Genomic DNA, 19822 nt, shown 5'->3' with positions numbered 1-19822 from the left:
TTTAATGATTTGACTGAAAATAGTTTACAGCCTGGCTGTTATCATTGAGCAATCCAGGGGCGGGGTCTACCAGACCTGGGGGGGGGCGGGAAAGGGGGGGGTCTGATTGACAGATGATCCGACCAATCAATAAGCAATCCCTAGTTATTGGCAGCGCTGACGACGAATCAGCGATGTGAGGACGCGGTACATCCGCTGCCGCATGGCATCTCAACCAATCAATTGGTAATAACAACCGGATGAGAAAAAATGTTTGCCGCCATCCTCAGAAACTGACAGGATGTTTAACGTTTTGCTCAGCTTGGTATCTCGGTCGGTGACATGGAGGCGATGGCGTTTCCTCGCCGCCTTATTTCTGAGATCATGACAACAGGATAACCCGCCTACCCCACTGTTATTGTTCCAGCCAATCAGAGCGTCGAAAGTATTAATTGACAAATGTGTCCTCCAATCAGCACCCAAAGTGGTGTGGGTCCCGCTCCATGAATGGGACAGAACCTATCACCAGCCAATAGATTCAGCCACCGCCTATGACTGACGTGCACATTGACCACTAACCTGGGCGCATATCTTGATGGACAAGCGTGATAACCAATGAACATGGAGGGGGTGGTTTAAGGTGTGGGGCGGCGAGTAGATCCCGCCCATCGCTGATGGACACCGCGCTACCCAATGAAACCCGGGGGCGCGTGACGGACAGGCAGCTGACCCAATCGGGCGGGAGGGAAGGGCGGCGAGGCTCCCGCCCAGTTCCGGCCTGCTGATCCAGGCGCCCAGTGACAGGCAGACCGAGGCCTGGTTGTGAATCTTTTCATTGTAAAAGATCCTGCCGCTCGCCCGCTTCCTTTCGCCCGTTTCTCCTGGGTCGAGGCGGCAGTCTGTAAGCCGAGAAGATGCCGGCGGTGTCCAAAGGCGACGGGATGAGGGGGCTGGCGGTGTTTATCTCGGACATTAGGAACTGTAAGTGGTTGCAGATGGACTGGGAGGGGGGAGGAGGGCAGGCAAAGCCCTTCAGCCCATTTATAATTCATCTGGCCCCCTTTTTATTGAAGGTATCAAAACCCTTACATTAATTAATTGTTTAATTTAAGGGTTTAATATAGGTAAATGTACAATGTGTTTCCTGTCAAATGTAAATTTTCTGTGTGGGTGTGTTGGGTTGTGGGTGTGGGGAATGGTTTCCACATCACGCCGCGGCGGAGCGCTGTCACCCCCCTGGCAACGGTGGCGGTAGTTCCGGAACCTTCTTTCGGTCTGACCCGATCCGGACCCGATGGCCGCCTATTTTGATAGCGGGCGAGGTTGCCGGCCAGCTGCGGCGGGGTCACGGTGGCGGTTGTGGACCCTGCCCGGTGGCTGCTGCCCACCCCCACCCCCTGCGCTAACTGAAAGTGGGGTTGGGTGGGCGGGCGCTTGATGGCTCAGGTGCTGGGTGGATTGTCGGGGGAGGTGATTCGGTGGTTGCCGAGTGGGAATGCCATGTGAATTTGGGCAGAGCACTCCATTTTAAACCAGGCAAGAAAAATCACTGGTAACGTAGCAGATCAAACCCTGAGTTCCCTCAATTTCCATAATTATTTTACGACTAGAAGCAGGGAATCTAACCCTGTATTTGTCCTTTGCATCCCTTGCCCTAGCCAACCCAGGATGTTAGTGGGACAGGAAGGCAAATGTATTAAATGCAGCAACGATTGCCTGTGCTAAAAATGAAATATTCTGTTAACAGAATCTGAGGGAAAAAGAGAGTGCTTTAAAGGTGGGTTGCAGGATGGAGACTGCCTGTCAGAAGGGTAAATTCACAGGATTCAGTCCCCTTGAGTGGAACGGTACAAAATGGGTGAGATTGATTACTCAGGTTAATGCAGTAACAGCACTACAGTAAGCCAAAATTGGTGAAGGTGTTGTGTAGTTCTAGAGTGCATTCATCACAAATCTCTGGTTAATGCATCAAAAGCCACTGCAGTCCTGTTGTAGAGGCTTCTGGTTGCACTGTCTCCTAGTTTCTCAATAGCTTAGATTGGTACTGAACCTTGATCACCAACATCAGGGTCACGTGTACAGCTCTGTTATGTGACCACTGGTAAACGTTAATGACTGCACACTTCACCACTTCTGTGCTAATCTTTGTTGATCCAGTTTTCAGACCAGTGTCGGACTAATTTTGCAAAGCAGTAGATTGACAAGGACCAGCAACGCTTTCCTGTTGGTCTCCCCAATGACCATCAGTGTGCATTAAACAGTTTGCTCATTAAACAAACTCTATACCCAGATCAAACAATATGACTCGATCCCAAAATAGACAAGTGATATTTGGACATCCCAATGTCTGCTTCAGTATTTTCATTGAACAAAATTGCTAAATGAGGTGGTTTGGGATTTGTCTGCTCACATCAGTAGTTGAGGTTTGAAAGATTGTACCCTTATTTTGCTGTTTCATTTGCTGTAAAATCTAGCATATGCCTGCATTTTACCAGCCATCCAGTATCTCACTTGGGGCATAAGAAATAGCAGTAGAAGTAGGTCATTTGATTCTGCTATGACATTCACTTGATAATAGTGACCTTCCTCAACTCCACCTTCCTGCACTATCACTATATCATATAATGACCTTGGCATCCAAAATCCATCAACCTCTATCTTGCATATATTTAATAACTGAGCATCCACAGCTCTCTGTGGTAGAGAAGGCACAACACAGGGCTGCCAAACAGCAGAAGCTGCATGTGATAGAGCTAAGCGATCCCACAGCCAACGGGTCAGATCTAAGCTCTGCAGTCCTGCCAAATCCAGTCATGAATGGTGGTGGACATTTAACTCATTGGAGGAGGAGGCTCCACAAATACCCCAATCCTCAACAATGGAGGAGCCCAGCACATCAGTGCAAAAGATGAGGGTGAAGCGTTTGCAACCATCTTCAGCCAGACGTGCCAGGTGGATGATCCATCTTGGCCTCCTCCAGTGGTCCCCAGCATCACAGATACTAGTCTTTGATTCACTCCATGTGATAGCCAGAAACGGTTTAAGGCACTGGATGTTGCAAAGGCTATGGGCCCTGACAACATTCCGGCAATAGTACTGAATATTTATGGTCCAGAACTAGCTGTGCTCTAGGCAAGCTGTTCTAGTACTACAACACTGGCATCTACCCCGCAATGTGGAAAATTGTCCAGCTGTGTCCTGTCCACAAAAAGCAGGACAAATCCATCCTAGCCAATTACCGCCCCATGTTGATCATCAATAAAGTGATGGAAGGTGTCACTGACAGTGCTATCAAATAGCACTTACTCAGTCAATTCCTTCAACAGCACCTTCCAAACCCATGACTTCCCATCTGGAAGGGCAAGGGCAGCAGATGCATGGGAATACCACCACCACCTGGAAGTTCCCCTCCAAGCCACTCACCATCCTGACTTGGAAATATATCGCCTTTCCTTCACTGTTGCTGGGTCAAAATCGTGGAACTCCCTCCCTAACAGCACTCTGCGTGTTCCTACACCACGTGGACTGCAGTGGTTCAAGAAGGTGACTTTCCACCACCACCTCAAGGACAATTAGAAATGGGCAATAAAATTGCTGCCCTAGCCAGCAATGCCCACGTCCTGTGAAAGAAGAGAGAAAAGTAAATAAATAACCTGCTCACTGCCAGTTTGGGTTCTTCCAGGGCAGCTCAGCTTCTGACCTCATTACAGCCTTGGTCCAAATGTGGACAAAAGAGCTGAACTGAAGGGGTGAAGTAAGAGTGACTGTCCTTGACATCAAGGCAGCATTTGACTGAATATGGCATCAAGGAACCCGAGCAAAGCTGGAGTCAATGGGGATCAGGGGGAAAACTCTCCACTGGTTGGAGTCATACTTAGCTGAAAGGAAGTTGGATATGGAGGTCAATCATCTCAGTCCCAGGACATCACTGCAGCAGTTCCTCAAAGTAGTATCCTCGGCCCAACCATCTTTTGCTGCTTCATCAGTGACCTTCCCTCCATCATAAGGTCCGAAGTGAGGATGTTCGCTGATGATTGTGCGGTGTTTTTTTATTCATTCAAGGGATGTGGGCTTCACTAGGTAGGCCAGCATTTATTGCCCATCCTTAATTGCCCTTGAGAAGGTGGTAGTGAGCTGCCGCCTTGACCTGCTGCAGTCCATTTGGTGTAGGTACACCCGCAGTGCTTTTAGGGAGGGAGTTCCAGGATTTTGACCCAGCGACAGTGAAGGAACGAAGATATGTTTCCAAGTCAGGATGGTGAGTGCCTTGGAGGGGAACTTCCAGGTGGTGGTGTTCCCATCTGTCTGCCCTTGTCCTTCTAGATGGTAGTAGTTGTGGGTTTGGAAGGTGCTGTCAAAGGAGCCTTGATGTTCGCCATTTGTGACTCCTTAGGTACTGAAACAGTCCATGTCCAAATGCAGCAAGATCTGGACAATATTCTGGTTTATGCTGATTAAGTGCCAGTCAATGGCCATCTCCAACAAATGAGAATCCCACCAACTCCGCTTGACATTCAATGGCGCTGCCATCGCTGAATCCTCCACTATCAACCTATGGGTTATCATTGTCTAGAAAGTGAACTGGACTAGCCACATAAATACTGTGACTACAAGGTCAGAGGCTGGGTATTCTGCAGTAAGTAACTCACCACTTGACTCCCACAAGCCTGTCCACCATTTACAAGGCACAAGTCAGGAGTGTGATGGAATACTCCCCACTTGCCTGGATGAGTGCAGCTCCACAAGAAGCTTGACACCATCCTGGACAAAACTACTCACTTGATTGGCATCCCAACCACCATCACCAACACACAGTGGCAGCAGTTGTACCACCTACAAGATGCACTTCAGCAAAACCCCAAGCCTCCTTCGACAGCAGCTTCCAAACCCGCGACCTCTACCACCTAGAAGGACAGCAGATGTAAATTCCCCCAAGTCTCTCACCATCCTGACTTGGAAATATATCGCTGTTCCTCCACTGTCACTGGGTCAAGATCCTGGAACTCCCTCCCTAACAGCACTGTGGTGTACCTACACTAAATGGAATGCAGCAATTCAAGAAGGCGGCTCACTGGCACCTTCTCAAGGGCAGTTGGGGATGGGCTACAAATGCTGGCCTAGCTAGTGATGCCACATCCAGTGAAAGAATTAAAATAAAAGTCCAAAGATTGACAACCTTTTGAGTGGAGCAATTTTTCCTCATCTTGACCCTAAATGGGCGACTCATTATTCTGAGACTGACATAAGAACATACTTCTAAAAAGCATCCTCCTGCATCTAAAATTCTCAAGGGGCTTGATAGTGTAGATGTTTCAATGAAATCACATCTCATTATCCTAAAATTTCAGAGGATTTAGGCCCCGTCTACTTGATTTCTCCTCATGGGACCAATCCCTCATGTCAGGAACCAGTCCAGTGAAGCTTCGTTTCAAGGCAAGTATATTCTTCCTTGGGTAAGGGGACAAAAGCTGTGCACAGTATTACAGGTGTGGGATCCCACTAATGCCCTGTACAATTGCAGTAATACTTCTTTAGTCTTGCACTCCAATTCCTTTGTAATAAAGAAAAGCATATCATTTGCTTTCCTAATTGCTTATTGTACCTACATGTTAACTTTGTGATTTGTGTACAGTGACAACCCTTTGAATTTTAATTTTCCCAGTCTCACCATTTCACTTGTGAATCTTCTGCATATGAAATTCTAGACAATGAGAGTAGATACTCTACAATTGTAAACAGCGTTGTGTTTCAGCCAGGCAATCCTGTGTGAAGACAGTGGAGGTGGGGGGGGGGGGGGGGGGGGGGGGGTGTCACTGAATAGTGATCAGAACCTGAAGCCTAGCAGATAGTTTCTCTTCTTGTTTACCCCTACCCTCCAACAAGCCCGGTGATCAATTGTGGCAAAAATTAAACAATATTACTACTCTTCCCTCCTGGATCAGGAGCATCGAGTCCCGTTCTTGCTCTCCAGCTATATTCTGTCTGAGCTCGCCTACCTTGCCACAGAGTCTAATTTTGGAATTTCTGGACTAAATGGTGCTTTACCTGCTAGGCTATTAAGAATGTTGAGACACAGAAATTTAGCTTCCTCCCCTATCCCACAGCAAACAGTGTTGATATCATTTCTTGCTGTTTCTGGTAGAATACCAGAATAGTTTATAAGGTGAAGTTGATAAATATTGAAAGAACCAAAATGCAGAAAGGCAGGGATTGGGACTAAATGGTTAACTGTTCAAGAAAGCCAATGCAGACAAGCTGGGCCAATGGCCTCCTTCTGTGGCGTATGATTCCACGCTACTTTGCTTCCCTCCGCATCCTGAATGGTCCACCTGCAATCAGAAACCCACAGGGCAATTACAGCTTTTAATTCTATAAGTTCAGTGCATCCCTGTTTGCTCACCAGCCACTAAGAACAGCAATCCCAGCTGCAGGAGTTTGCATAGAAGAACATCAAAACCCCTGGGGAGAAAACCAAATCTTTGATCAAAACCGTAATTAAAGACCGAGGATGGCAGGCTGCATCCATTGTTGAAACCTCAACGTCAGTCTGGACCAGTTATTTTGGGTCCTGTTATTTAGCTGGTGGGAGTTTTATTTTGTATGGTTGTGAGCATAGACAGAATAGCAATGTGATTTTCTCAAAACATCTCCACCTTGGAAAATGTCATGTATTTTAAAAAAAAAACTTGCACTTCTTTAGCACCTTTTAGAATCTTGGTATGTCCCAAAGTGTTTTGCAGCCAATGAAATATAGTCGCTGTTGTAATTTAGGAAACTCAGCAGCCATTTTGCTCACAGCAACCTCCCACAAACAACAATATGATAATGACCAGATAATTTTCTTTTTGGTGTTGGTTGAGGAATAAATACTGGCCACGACACTGGGGAGAACACAATAATAACTCAGCATGTCAGGCGTCACCTGTGGAGAGAGAAACAGTTAACGTTTCAGGTCGATGACCTACTCTGATGAAAAGTCATTGACCTGAAGCGTTAACTCTGTTTCTTTCCCAGATGCTGCCTGACCTGCTGAGTATTTCCAGCATTTTCAAAAAAACTTTTTCAATTTCAGATTTCCAGCATCTGCAGTATTTTCCTTTTGTGTTGTACTGGGGAGCGCACCCCTGCTTGTCTTGGAAATAGTGAGAATCTTTTATGCCCACCAGAGAGGTGGGCAAATGGGGCTTCGGTTTAACATCTCAATCGAAAGAGGGCACTTCCGACAGTGCAGCACTCCCGCAGCATTGGCACTGCATTGTCAGCTAGATCTTGTGCTCTAGCCTTTGGACAGGGATTTAAACACACGGCCTAAATCAAAGGCAAGAGTGCTGCACTGAAGCACAGCTGACCCTTCAGACTGGAACTAGGTGGGGAACTGAGGAGGAGGCGAATGGCTTGGGTGCTACCGCTGTAGGTAGGATAGGGATGTTTTAATTTTGATCCTATTAAGCAACCTTGGTGTTGGGCAAAGGCTCAAGGGTGCTAATATATCAAACTCAAGAAATTTGAAAGAAAACACAGGTGCCAAACTTGTGTTTAAAAAAAAATTGAAGATTTTGGGAGGAACATGCGAACAAGGAGCAGGAGTAGGCCATTCAGCCCCTTGAGCCTGCTCTGCCCTTTAATAAGATCATGGCTGATCTGATAGAAATCTGAAATCTGCATCCAACCTACCCCCCCCCCCCCCCCCCCGCCATAACCCATCGCCTCCTTGCTTGCCAAGAATCTTTCCGCCTCTGCCTTAAAAATATTCAGAGACACTCTTCCTGAAAAGGTGGTGGAAGCAGAGTTCCAAAGATTCATGACCCTCTGAGTGAAAAAAATTTCACCTCACCTCTGTTTTAAATGGGTGACCCTTTATTTTTAAACAGTGACCCCCTAGTTCTAGATTCTTCCACAAGAGGAAACATCCTCACCACATCCACCTTGTCAAGACCCCTCAGGATTTTATGTTTCAATCAAGTTGCTTCTTACTCCAGCAGATACAAGCCTAGTCTGTCCAACCTTTCCTCATAAGACAACCCGCCCATTCCAGATATTAGTCTGGTAAACCTTCTCTGAACTGCTTGCAAGAGGTGTAAAGAATTCTATGGTTGACATTCCCAAAAGAATGAATTGGAATCGCTGGCAATGTGACAAATCCTAATTAAAACTGAAGACTCAAGATGCAGGCAGATAAGCTATTTATATATATTTTTTGTTGATGATCTGTAGTATTGCAGTTATCAAATTTAGTGGGGTTAGAGGGTAAGGAATAAAGGCAGATGCCTTCCAGTCCTATATTAAAATAAATACTGTTATTTGGTTTTATATTAATTATACTTAAATAGGAAAAATTAGAAAACAGAGGGCAGAGTTGATTGGATTATAGGCATTTTTCTTGTTGATGATACAAAGCTGAGGGACCACAGTGTCACTTCTGGCAGGACGATGTAACTTCAGTGTGACAAGATTACATAGGCAGTTTCCATTACAAATGTGGACATGGGAATTTATAATGGATTAGCTGACACAAATATCTGCCAACAGGATCTAGTGTGTTGTAGATGGGAAATGTGATTAGGCATCGAACTTTGAATATTATGGATGTGTTTACAGAAGGAAGGAGGAGTTTGGTTTGTGGGGGGTGCTGCTGCTGCTGAGGGAATGGATTGGTTGCGTTTAAAGAAGGGCTTTGCAGGAGCACTTAACCGGGTGGGGGTTCGGTGATCGATTTGGATCAGGTAGCCAAAAAAAAAATACATGCTTTAGAAAATAAGGTTGATAACTTTTAACATTATGGGGGTGTGTTCCCCTCACTCCAGTTATTTTTCCCTTCATTTCCTGAAGGTGCTGTCTCGTGCTGAGGCACAGTTCTATTGTATCACTGCCAATGCTGACAGAGCTACAACTGTTGAGAGCCTGTCGCCAATCATCTTCCACACACATGCACACGCACCTTGCTGCAGATTGGCACTGAGCACCATTGCTGATGCTCACCTCCCTTGTGCACGGAGCACAGAGACCACTTTCAACATCTCTTGCCCCCACCTGATCTCAGATCAACTAGTTCAGCACTGGCAATGGACCTTAGGCCTTCTAAATGGAAAGGCTCCATTTACTGTCTTGGGCACCCTGGTAGCTTGGGCCATTTGTGTGTCATCACTCCAGCTCAGATCAGGAGTTAACACTGGGACATTGTGTTCTGTGCCACACTGGTAGCATGGCAAGTTACTGGGGAAGCTAGCCCTATTTTCAACATACAATATATGCATAAAGAATACTAAACTATTACTGTATATTAAACCAGAGCTCATGAAGTAGGCTAAGAACATATTTTTAAAAAAAGAGTAGAAGTAGGCAGAACGTCCCTTGAGCCTGGTCAGTGAGATCATGGCTGATCTTACTCTACTATCCCACCCCATTCCCATATCCCTTGGTCGCTTAGTACCCAAAATATCTATCACTCTCTGACTGAATACCCATAGCCCTCGGGGTTAGAGAATTCCAAAGATTCACATTCCTCTGAGTGAAGAAATTTCTCCTGATCTCGGTCCGACCCCTTTTGAGATCATATCCCATAGCTCTAGGTTCTCCAGCCGGGGGAAATAGCCTGTCAACATCTACCCTATCAAACCCTCACAGATTCTTACATGTTGCAGTGAGACTCTGGTGTAGTATTGAAGGAGTGCAATGTCAAACTGAAGATTATCTCATTGCTGAATGTGGGATCTTGTAGAACCGTCCAAAGCTCTAGCCTATATAAAGGAATTGTTTGAATGTATGAGGGAATGTGTTTGAGACATTTCTGCATGGTGTGATAAGACACTACATAAATGCAAGTCATTGTCAAATGGTTCTCTGTTATCTGAGTAACTGGAATTTCTTTCTTAAACATACCTCTTGCTCAGATTGACTGCTAGCATCTATTTAGTGTAGATTGTTTTAACGTTGTGTATGTAAACAGCACAACTGTTGGCATTAACTCTACTTTCCCTTCTCATTCCTCCTAAACTGTATAAAACGCCAATCTACACGGCCTTCCTTTTCCCTGTATGCTCACTGTTGAAATTGTCACTCATTGTGCCAAATTCCTGTGCTTGCATATTCAGGACTTTGAAACTGTGTAATGCCTTATCTCCCTTTCTCTTTCCTTCCTCTTGTTATCTATAGGCTTTTAAATAAATAAACGGTCCAAAGTGCTTCACGGGCATGGCTTCCACTTACATCCCCCTGAACAGGCAGATAGGACCTCAGTTTAACATCTCTTCTGAAAGATGCCTCCTCTGACAATGCAGCAGCTCCTCAGTACTGCAATGAAGTGTTGGCCTTAATTCTATGCTCAAGTCATAGAGTTGACTGGAGCAGCCACATAGTCTAGATTTTAAAACCTAACTCTAGACTTAATGTCACTTAATCACAATTTCCTACTTTACTGAATCTTTCCTGCTTTTTCCCCCACACCCTTGGTGTCATGCACTGAGGGCCCTGGCATTTCACCTAGTTTTCTGTGTTTAATTTTGTTTTGCACATGTTGTATTCACTCAGCATTTGAATGAATTGTCCCATTTGACAAGGGTGGAATGAGCACTCTCTTGCAAATTTTGGACTCAGTGAGGGAAATGGAATAGAAAAAAAAATTTCCATCACCCATTGTTGGAGCCAAACACACTTGGGGCAGGTTTAGCAAAGCTAAATGCTGTTTAAAGTTCTCTCTTCCACCCCTTGCTGTGCCTCAGCTCTTGCCTAAGAAGGACAACACCCCAATGCACTAGTGGAGTATTTTTCCATTTTTCTCTCAAGCCATGCTCCCGGTTGCCTATTTATGTATGGCAATTTGATTTGAGGCAGCATATGGTCTACAGCCATCACTGTTGGGACCTGGCTTAAGACAGACAATAATTCATTTTGCTCCTACAACCCTCTGTGGCCTCTGCAGTCTGTCAATTCTGGCCTCTTGTGATTCCCCTTTTTTTATTTCTCTACCATTACCAGTCATCCTTCAGCTGCTGAGGCCCTATGGTAGAATTCTCTCCCTAAACCTGTACCACTCTCCTTTTTAAGATGCTCCTTAAACCTCTGACCAAGCTTTTGCTCACCTGTAGTAATAATTCCTTGTGTGCTTCGGTGTCAGATTTTTGTTTTGTAATCGCTGCTGTTCAGCACCTTGGGGCTTTTTACTATGTTAAAGATGCTGATTAAATGCAAGTTAATTTTATGAGCAAGGGGAGAAGACTGTCTCCTTACCACCTCATTTGCAGTGTGTGCTGCATTCCAACAGGCGCTGATAGAATTTACAAATACCTAATGGTGCAGATTGAATTAAAGTGCTAATCTGCTAGGTCCCTGAGTTTTGAAACAATATCTGTCTCATAGAATTTGGTGCTTATAGATATTTACAGTGTAGAAATTGTGTTTTCTACTTCCTCTTGGTGTCTGGCTTAAAAAATGCATGAGTTTTCTTCTCTTTTTAATCCTCATAGAGCACTGAATGAGGCCATTCAGCCCACTGTGCCTGTGTTTGCTCTTATCAGAGCTCTCCAATTATTTTCACTTCCCTGCTCTTTCCCCATAGCCCTGCAAATGTTTCCTTTTCGACTATATATCCAATTCCCTTTTTAAAATTTACTGTTTAATTTGCTTCCAGCACCCTTTCTGGCAATGTATTTCAGATTATAATTCACTGCGGAAAATTAATTTCTCATCTCCCCAACCTCGTCCCTTTGCCAGTTGCTTTAAATTTGTGCGCCCTTGTTACCGACCTCTCAGCTGGTAAAGCCACTCATGATTTTTGAACACCTCGGTAAGGATTTTTACTCTGTCTCTCCACATTGCTGATGTCCCTTTTTTTTTCAGGCAAAAGCAAAGAAGCGGAAATTAAACGAATAAACAAAGAGCTGGCAAACATCCGATCGAAGTTCAAAGGTACGTGTACATGTCTGCTGGTGGAGGGGATGGATTTCGGTGGTGGTCTGCAGGCCTGGCAAGCACCATCCACCGAGCTGCCTAGAGAAGCAGCATTGACTAAACGTCGTGAGATGGAGGCCCCTGGTCATCTCTCTCAAAGCATGCAGACCTGATGGTCAATGGAACTGGGATGAATGATAAACTATTGCAAAAGATGTCAGTCAGAATTAGCAGTCTGAACTCTCTGTATCCTGCTGCCTTTTTCTCCTGCAGTATTTGCAGTTATGCCATCCAGATAGCTAATAGATGGAGGCTGTTTGCTACCCTTTTCCACATGGCTCCCTGCCCTTGAGCACAGAGGACTGAAAGTGCAATACCCTCCCAAGTTTGTGCACCTCCCAAATATCTTGTGGTTCAGGCTGACAGACACTTGAGTGGAGCTTTTGATTGGGGGACACCATATGGTGCATGGAGGGCTTTGCAGAGCTTGCCAATCCCTGGGGAATGTAAGGAATGAGGAGTACATTCAAAGAACAAGAGACTCAAACTTGTGACTAAAAAATAACATGAGGCTGCCTTTATTTCCTGGAGTGTATTTCATTACCATGAGGAGTGGTTGAGGCAAATAACATAGATGTATTCAAAGGGAAGCTAGATAAACACATAAGGAAGGAAGGATTAGAAGGATGTGTTAATAGGGTTTAATGAAATAGCGTGGGAGAGGCTCACATGGAGCATAAAAACTGGCACACACCAGACGAGCTGAATGGCCTGTTTCTGTGCTGTATGTTCTATGAAATGCATTAAAATTGATTTTTTTTTTGTTTTTAATAACCAGAATGAGTTTGCTGCATTTAATATGTTGAATCTCTTGTGCTGTGTGTGAACAACTGTGTTCTTACTTCCTCCACAACCTTGCCAGTTACCATGCTTAAACCTGTTTGCTTCAAAGATAATATCTACATTGTTCAGCACACTGGTTAGATTTTCTTTCCTGCTTTTTGTTAGAAGTTGAGATCAGTCAATTTCCAAGCAGTGTATCCTGCAGGAGATGGGGACAGATGTAAGGTGTTGAATGTTTCAGGTATCCCTTTTCACTATATTGTCTGAGATGCAGTTCATCTACCCAGCACCTCACTGACACAGAATGGCAGGGCAGCAGTTGGTATTTTTCCAGCACGTTGCACTTTTCCAACACATTTCAGTGGTGTTGATAGGAGGTGGTGTTGATAGGAGGCTGTGTTTCTTGTGGAGCCTAGTCTGCATCCAGTTAAACATAGGAATTGCTTGATGAAAGAAAACTGAGATCCACTTCCTGCACCTTCTCCCATCCTGGCAGTCACATGATACAACAATAATGGAGTTGTTGACCAATCCCACTGATCAACCTCTTTCAATGAGTCTCCAATAGGTCCAGACATGAGGTGAGGAAAACCCCCAGTGGTGGAGAGCTTTGGGAATCATAGGTTCAAAGTCACTTGTTCCTCCTAAACCCCACAGATCATGTCTCAAATTACTCAGACTTGATTCCAAAATCTTATTTTGTTACAAATCTATCTTTCTTGCATTTGAATGAATCAACAACTGCTCCCACCATCTCCCTATAGAACCTGCTCCATATGTTGACCACTCACTTATTGAAATATTGTTTCTGCCGATCAGTTTTAAATTTACCTCCAAGTGCAGGCTGTGTCCTCTGGTTCCACTATTCTGAACAAGGTGAAAGAGCTTGTTGTGGCTTACGTTATTTGTCCTTTTGAACCCTAAAAACAACAACCTCATCACTTCTTAACCTTCTCTGCCATAATCATTCCCTGAAATCCCATTACTCATTCCTCTTGATCATTGGGTTGGTTGAAGCTGGAGATCCAGATGTTTGGCGTCCTTTTTTTACTAATTTACTGGATGTGGGCGTCACTGGCTAGGCTAACATTTATTGCCCATCCCTAATCGCCCTTGAGAAGCTGGTGGTGAGCTGCCTTCTTGACCTGCTGCAGCCCATGTGGTGTAGGTACACCCACAGTGCTTAGGGAGTTCCAGGATTGTGACCCAGCGACAGTGAAGGAATAGAGAGATATTTCCAAGTCAGGATGGTGAGTAACAAGGAGGAGAGCTTCCAGGTGGTGGTGGTGTTCCATGTGTCTCCGGTAGCTGCCGTGGCTTTAGAAGGTGCTGCCTAAGGAGCCTCGGTGAGTTTGTTCAGTGCATCTTGTGGATGGTACATACTATTCGGTGATGATGGAGGCAGTGAATGTTTGTGGATGGGGTGGCAATCAAGTGAACTGCTTTGCCCTGGATGTTGTTGAGCTGCTTGAGTGTTGTTGGAGCTGCACTCATCCAGGCAAGTGGAGAGTATTCCATCATACCCCTGACTTGTGCCTTGGAGATGGTGGACAGTCTTTGGGGAGTCAGGAGGTGAGTTACTCATTGCAGGATTCCTAGCCTCTGACCTGCTCTTGTAGCCACAGTATTTATCTGGCTAGTCCAGTTTAGTTTCTGGTCAATGGTAACCCCTAGAGTGTTGATAGTGGAGGATTCAGTAATATCATTGAATGTCATGGGCTGATGGTTAGATTTTCTCTTGTTGGAGATGATGTGAGAATGGAGGTTATTTTTTAAATATTTTGAGGAACATTATTGTTCTGTAAAGGAGGCTGTGCATGTGTTAATTAAGTTGGACAAGAGATTGCTAGGATTTGGGATGTCTGGGCGTTTGGAAACATGAAAAGGTTAAAGGTGTTAAGTTTGAAGTACAAGTAAATTGGTTAAATCTAACATTTCCATCTTTAGATAAGTTGTTTGCATTTCAAAGAGGGATCAGAGATGAAGGAAAATGTTTGCATCCCGCAGGAGTCCATAGGTAAACAGTAATGGGGATATCATATTATTGACCCAAAAGCAAAGACAAGATGGAAACATGAAAGATCTTATATTTGGAAGGGTTTGAGTTTCAAAGGGGTGTGAGAACAATGGGACTGAGATGAAAGGGGGAAAAGGTGTATTAGAGTTACTGTGGATAGCTAGGTTTTTGCTATTGAGCTGGATAGCTGTTGAGCCATTAAGCTGGAGATGGCTGGAAATAGCTGGAGCTGTTTGAGCTGTTGAGGAGCCTTGGGTTGCAGCAAGCAGTTTCATTCCGAAGTGAATTCCATAACAAAGTGGAAGAGGGTACAGTTCATGTGGTATACCTTCATTGAAGCTACAGCAGCCTGCCTTATGTGATATTACTGGATTCCATATCTAACTGTCTGTAAGGGAGTCTTGCCTGGAAAGTGTTTGTTTACTTGTAGGTTTGACCAAGGAGAGAGTTTTTGGGGGAACGTTTTGTCAGACTAGCCTTAATTGTGTAACTGTAACCTTTTGGATTTTTTTGTTTGTTAATACTTTTAATTTTTTTTTTTATAAACCCAAGTGTTACTGGACGTCTTACTGCTGAGATTAGAATGTCGTCTTCTGGTTATTAGAATCCAAAAAAAAGTTGTGGCCTGTAAGCCAAGCTTCCCTCTGGGATTTGGTTTGCGTAGCAATTACTACTGGTTGTGTCCATAACAATGGTCATTGCCTGACACTTGTGTGGCACGAATGTTACATGTTACTTGTCACTTGTCAGCCCAAGTCTGGATATTGTCCAGGCCTTGCTGCATTTGGACATGGACTGCTTCAGTACCTGAGGAGTTATGAATGATGCTGAACATTGTGCAATCATCAGTGAACATCTGCACTTATGACCTTATGATGGAAGGAAGGTCATTGATGAAGCAACTGAAGATGGTTGGGCCTAGGACACTACCCTGAGGAACTCCTGCAGTGATGTTCTGGAACTGAGATGATTGACCACCAACAACCACAACCATTTTCCTTTGTGCTAGGTATGACTCCAACCAGCAGAGAGTTTTCCCTCTGATTCCCATTGACTCCAGTTTTGCTAGGGCTCCTTGGTGCCACACTCGGTCAAACGCTGCCTTGATGTCAAGGGCAGTCACTCTCACCTCACCTCTGAAGTTCAGTCTTTTGTCCATGTTTGAACCCAAGGCTGCAATGAGGTCTGAAGCTGAGTGGCCCTGGCGGAACCCAAACTGGGCATCAGTGAGCAGGTTACTACTAAGCAAGTGCTGCTTGATAGCACTGTTGATGACCCCTTCCATTTCTTTACTGATCGAGAACAGGCTGATGGGGTGGTAATTGGCCGGGTTGGATTTGTTCTGCTTTTTGTGTGTAGGACACACCTGGGCAATTTTCCACATTGCTGGGTATATGCCTGTGTTGTAGCTGTACTAGAACAGCTTGGCTAGAGGCATGGCAAGCTCTGGAATACAAGTCTTCAGTACTATTGCTGGAATATTGTCAGAGCCTTTGCAGCATCCAGTGCCTTCAACCGTTTCTTGATATCACATGGAGTGAATCGAAGACTGGCATCTGTGATGCTGGGGACCTCGGGAGGAGGAGGCCGAGATGGATCGGCACTTCTGGCTGAAGATTTGTTGCAAATGCATTGACATGCTGGGCTATTGAGGATGGGGATATTTGTGGAGCCGCCTCCTTCAGTGAGTTGTTTAATTGTCCACCACCATTCACAACTGGATGTGGCAGCACTGCAGAACTTAGATCTGACCCGTTGGTTGTGGAATTACTTAGCTTTGTCTATCACTTGCTTCTTACGTTGTTTGACAAGCAAGTAGTCCTGTTTTGTAGCTTCACCAGGTTGACATCTCATTTTTAGGTATGCCTGCTGCTGCTCCTGGCATGTCCTTCTACACTCTTCTTTGAACCAAGGTTGATCCCCTGGCTTGCTAGTAATGGTAGAGGGATATGTCAGGCTATGAGGTTACAGCTTGTGACTGTATACACTTCTGCTGCTGATGGCCCACAGCGCCTCATAGATGCCCAGTTTTGAGTTGCTAGATCTGTTCGAAATCTATCCCATTTAGCACGGTGGTAGTGCCACACAACACGTTGAAGGGTGTCCTCAATGTGACAATGGGACTTCATCTCCACAAGGACAGTGCAGTGGTCACTCCTACTGATACTGTTATTGACAGATGCATCTGTGGCAAGCAAGTGGGGTAGGGGTGTTACAGAGAGGGAGAGAGAACCCCTCTCAATGTCCTAGTTGATAAAGGGCCACTGTGTTAGCGCTAGTCAGCTGATCTCTGGCAGGTTAACAGTTGGGGAGATAAAGTATGTCTGTGTTCCTGGGGAAAGAAGGGGGAAAAGGAATGGGTCAGGTTTCCAGCAGCTAGTCGCTGTCAAGTGATCTCTATTGAAAAATATATTTCCACGGGTATTGAATGCAGGACTCACTGTGGTGGAATAATTTGTTTGTGGAGAATGTCCAAGGCTCAAGGAGGCTGCTTTCACCTTGAGGATGTTTTGGAGCACCAATTGCTGTCATCGGGAGGAGAGGTAACCCGAGAGATCTAGGAAAACCTCTAATGCATTAAGAAGATTGACTTTTTAATCAGAGTCGTTACAGTGCAGAAGGAGGTGACTTGAGTCTATGTTTTCCGTTCTGCACTCCCTACTCCTCCCACTGCTGTCAAAGAAGAGATTTCGGTGGAATGTAAGTTTTGGTTAGCTGGAACCCAAATTGAGAAACAAATAGTTTCCCATCTCAATTTTTAAAACTGGTTTGCTTTTGCAAACTTGGCTGCTGCAATGATAGTTTGTGTAGAACTGTTGCAGTTTTGCAGTCATGCGGGACTGCTAGGCTCCCCCAAACACAGTAAGTCAGTATAGTTTTTATTTTCTACTTAGTCCCAGAATGTCTCTTTTTTTTTCACTTATACCCCACCCCCACTGCCAGCCAAATCTCCTAAAGTCAAAATAAGGCAACACACAGGACTGAAAGAAAGCCACAGCTACTTCTCTCAACAGGTCCCGGCTTCCTCTTCCTATAGTAAGCAGTTTTTTCCCCCCCCTCTCTTTGCTCCAAACAGAGAGATGTGCATGAGTCAGCAGCATATCTGGAGCCTCAGCTTGTTACTAGTACAGGGAAGGTGTGAATACGGGGAGGAATTTTCAGAAATAATTTGCAGAACCCTTCTACTCTTTTACTTCTCTTACCCACACTCCCAATAAAAAGCCATTCTCTGTATAATGTCACAAGTTTGTAGATACCGGAGACCCTTTTGGTACCCACTTAATTGGTTATCTGTGAACCAAGGCAACAAATGTTTGGAGGGTATCTGACTGCAAAACATCACAAACTAGCCCAGTCCAATTTTTATTTATTCTTTCATGGGATGTGGTCGTTGCTGGCAAGGCCAGCATTTGTTCCCATCCTTACTTGCCCTTGAACCGAGCGGTTTGCTAGGCCATTTCAGAGGGCGTTTAAGAGTCAGCCACATTGCTGTGGGTCTGGAGTCACTTGTAGGCCAGACCAGGTAAGCACAGCAGATATCCAAATAGGTTTTTAACGACAATCGATGATAGTTTCGTAGTCACCATTACGGAGACCAGCTTTATATTCCAGATATAATTAATTGAAATTAAATTCCATCAGCTGCACTGGTGTGATTTGAACCCATGTCCCCAGAGTATTAGCCTGGGCCTCTGGATCACTACTCCAGTGGCATTACCACACTGCCACCATCGCCCCAATACTGAACAGACTATCCCACATGCACGTTTTTTAACAGGGGTGAATACATGGAGATCAGAGCAGGAACTCTGGCTGACTTGGGCCAGTAAAAACAGAACAACCATAAAAGTCACTCCATTGAAGTTTTCTGAGTTTTTAAGGAGATCATCCAGGACATTCAAAACCAATTCTGATGTGGACGATGAGTGGCTTTAATAATACCTTTCTTGTCTTGTTTCTGTGCTCTGTATTCCGTGTAATTTGAAATTCTCTTTTTTTTCTTTTACCCGCTGCAGGAGACAAGGCATTGGATGGTTACAGTAAGAAGAAGTATGTCTGCAAGTTGCTCTTCATCTTCCTGCTTGGCCATGACATTGACTTTGGCCACATGGAGGCAGTCAACCTGCTCAGTTCCAATAAGTACACAGAGAAACAGATTGTGAGTAGTAGCTCTGCTCGATCAAACCTGGCAGGGTGGATGGGGTTGGGGCAGCAAGTGGTGGTACAGATTTTGCTGAGGGAATTGGCAGAACCTGAGAAAATGTACACCCTATTAAAGAACTGCATGGGGCTGACACCCTGATAAGATCAAATTGGTTCCTCTTGTAAACCTATTTTAATCAGATTCATTGCAAACTGTGATAGGCAGGAAACCGGAGATTGCATTGAGCAAGATTTCTGATTAGCAATGTTCTTTCAAACTTGTTGGATGGTTGCCTCACCATAATGTCTGAATTTAAGACAGCAAGGGCAAGTCAGTCCTTCAACCAAGGAGGGTACTAAAGCCAATATGTCTTTTGGTCTGAAAGCTGTGCACCTAGACTTTCTAAAGAAAGAAAGAACTGCATTTCTAAAGTACCTTAGGACCTCCCAAAGCGTTTTCCAGTCAATGAAGTGTAGTCACTGTTGTAATGCAGAAGAAGGTGGTCAACAATTTCCACACAGCAAGCTCCCACAAACAGCAGTGGGCTAATGACAAGATCATCTGTTTGTGTTGTTGCTTGAGGGATATGTATTGACCAGGGCAGCAGGGAAAACTGTGTTCTCAATGATTCCAGGGTTTACAGCTCCACTGCTCTATTAACCCCACCATGTGTGAAGTAGAGCTTCCTGGTATTAGTCTTCCTTGGTTTTGGGTGGGGTTCAGATTGTGTATATATTGTGATCACAAATTGTGTTGATCAGGCTGGATGGACCAGAGGGTCTTTTCCCTTCTGTCATTGTTTGTATGTTCCTGCATTTATCTTTTGCTATTTGACTCTTTTATTCACTTGTCTCACTCTCTCAATTTAATATAAAGTAATATTCCAGATTTCCATAGCAATTACACTCTTATTGATAACATAAGAATTTGGAACAGGTCATTTAGCCCCTTGA

General features: G+C 44.7%; 1 protein-coding gene across 2 annotated transcripts in view; it reads left to right on the top strand.

Annotated features, from left to right (window-relative positions):
- Window positions 1–736: 736 nt before the first annotated feature.
- The window catches only part of ap2a1 (adaptor related protein complex 2 subunit alpha 1), a 58130-nt gene continuing 39044 nt past the window's right edge, over window positions 737–19822 (top strand). For both annotated transcript variants that reach the window (XM_078531774.1, XM_078531773.1), the window contains exons 1-3: window positions 737–960; window positions 11815–11883; window positions 18742–18884. In XM_078531774.1, the coding sequence (XP_078387900.1) occupies window positions 894–960; window positions 11815–11883; window positions 18742–18884 (279 nt within the window). In that variant the 5' untranslated portion in view covers window positions 737–893. The remainder of the gene's footprint in view (window positions 961–11814; window positions 11884–18741; window positions 18885–19822) is intronic.

The sequence above is a fragment of the Cetorhinus maximus genome, chromosome 29 (genome assembly GCF_964194155.1).
Source record: "Cetorhinus maximus chromosome 29, sCetMax3.hap1.1, whole genome shotgun sequence".
NCBI classification, from domain to species: domain Eukaryota; kingdom Metazoa; phylum Chordata; class Chondrichthyes; order Lamniformes; family Cetorhinidae; genus Cetorhinus; species Cetorhinus maximus.
This window is presented reverse-complemented; position numbering and strand designations above follow the sequence as displayed.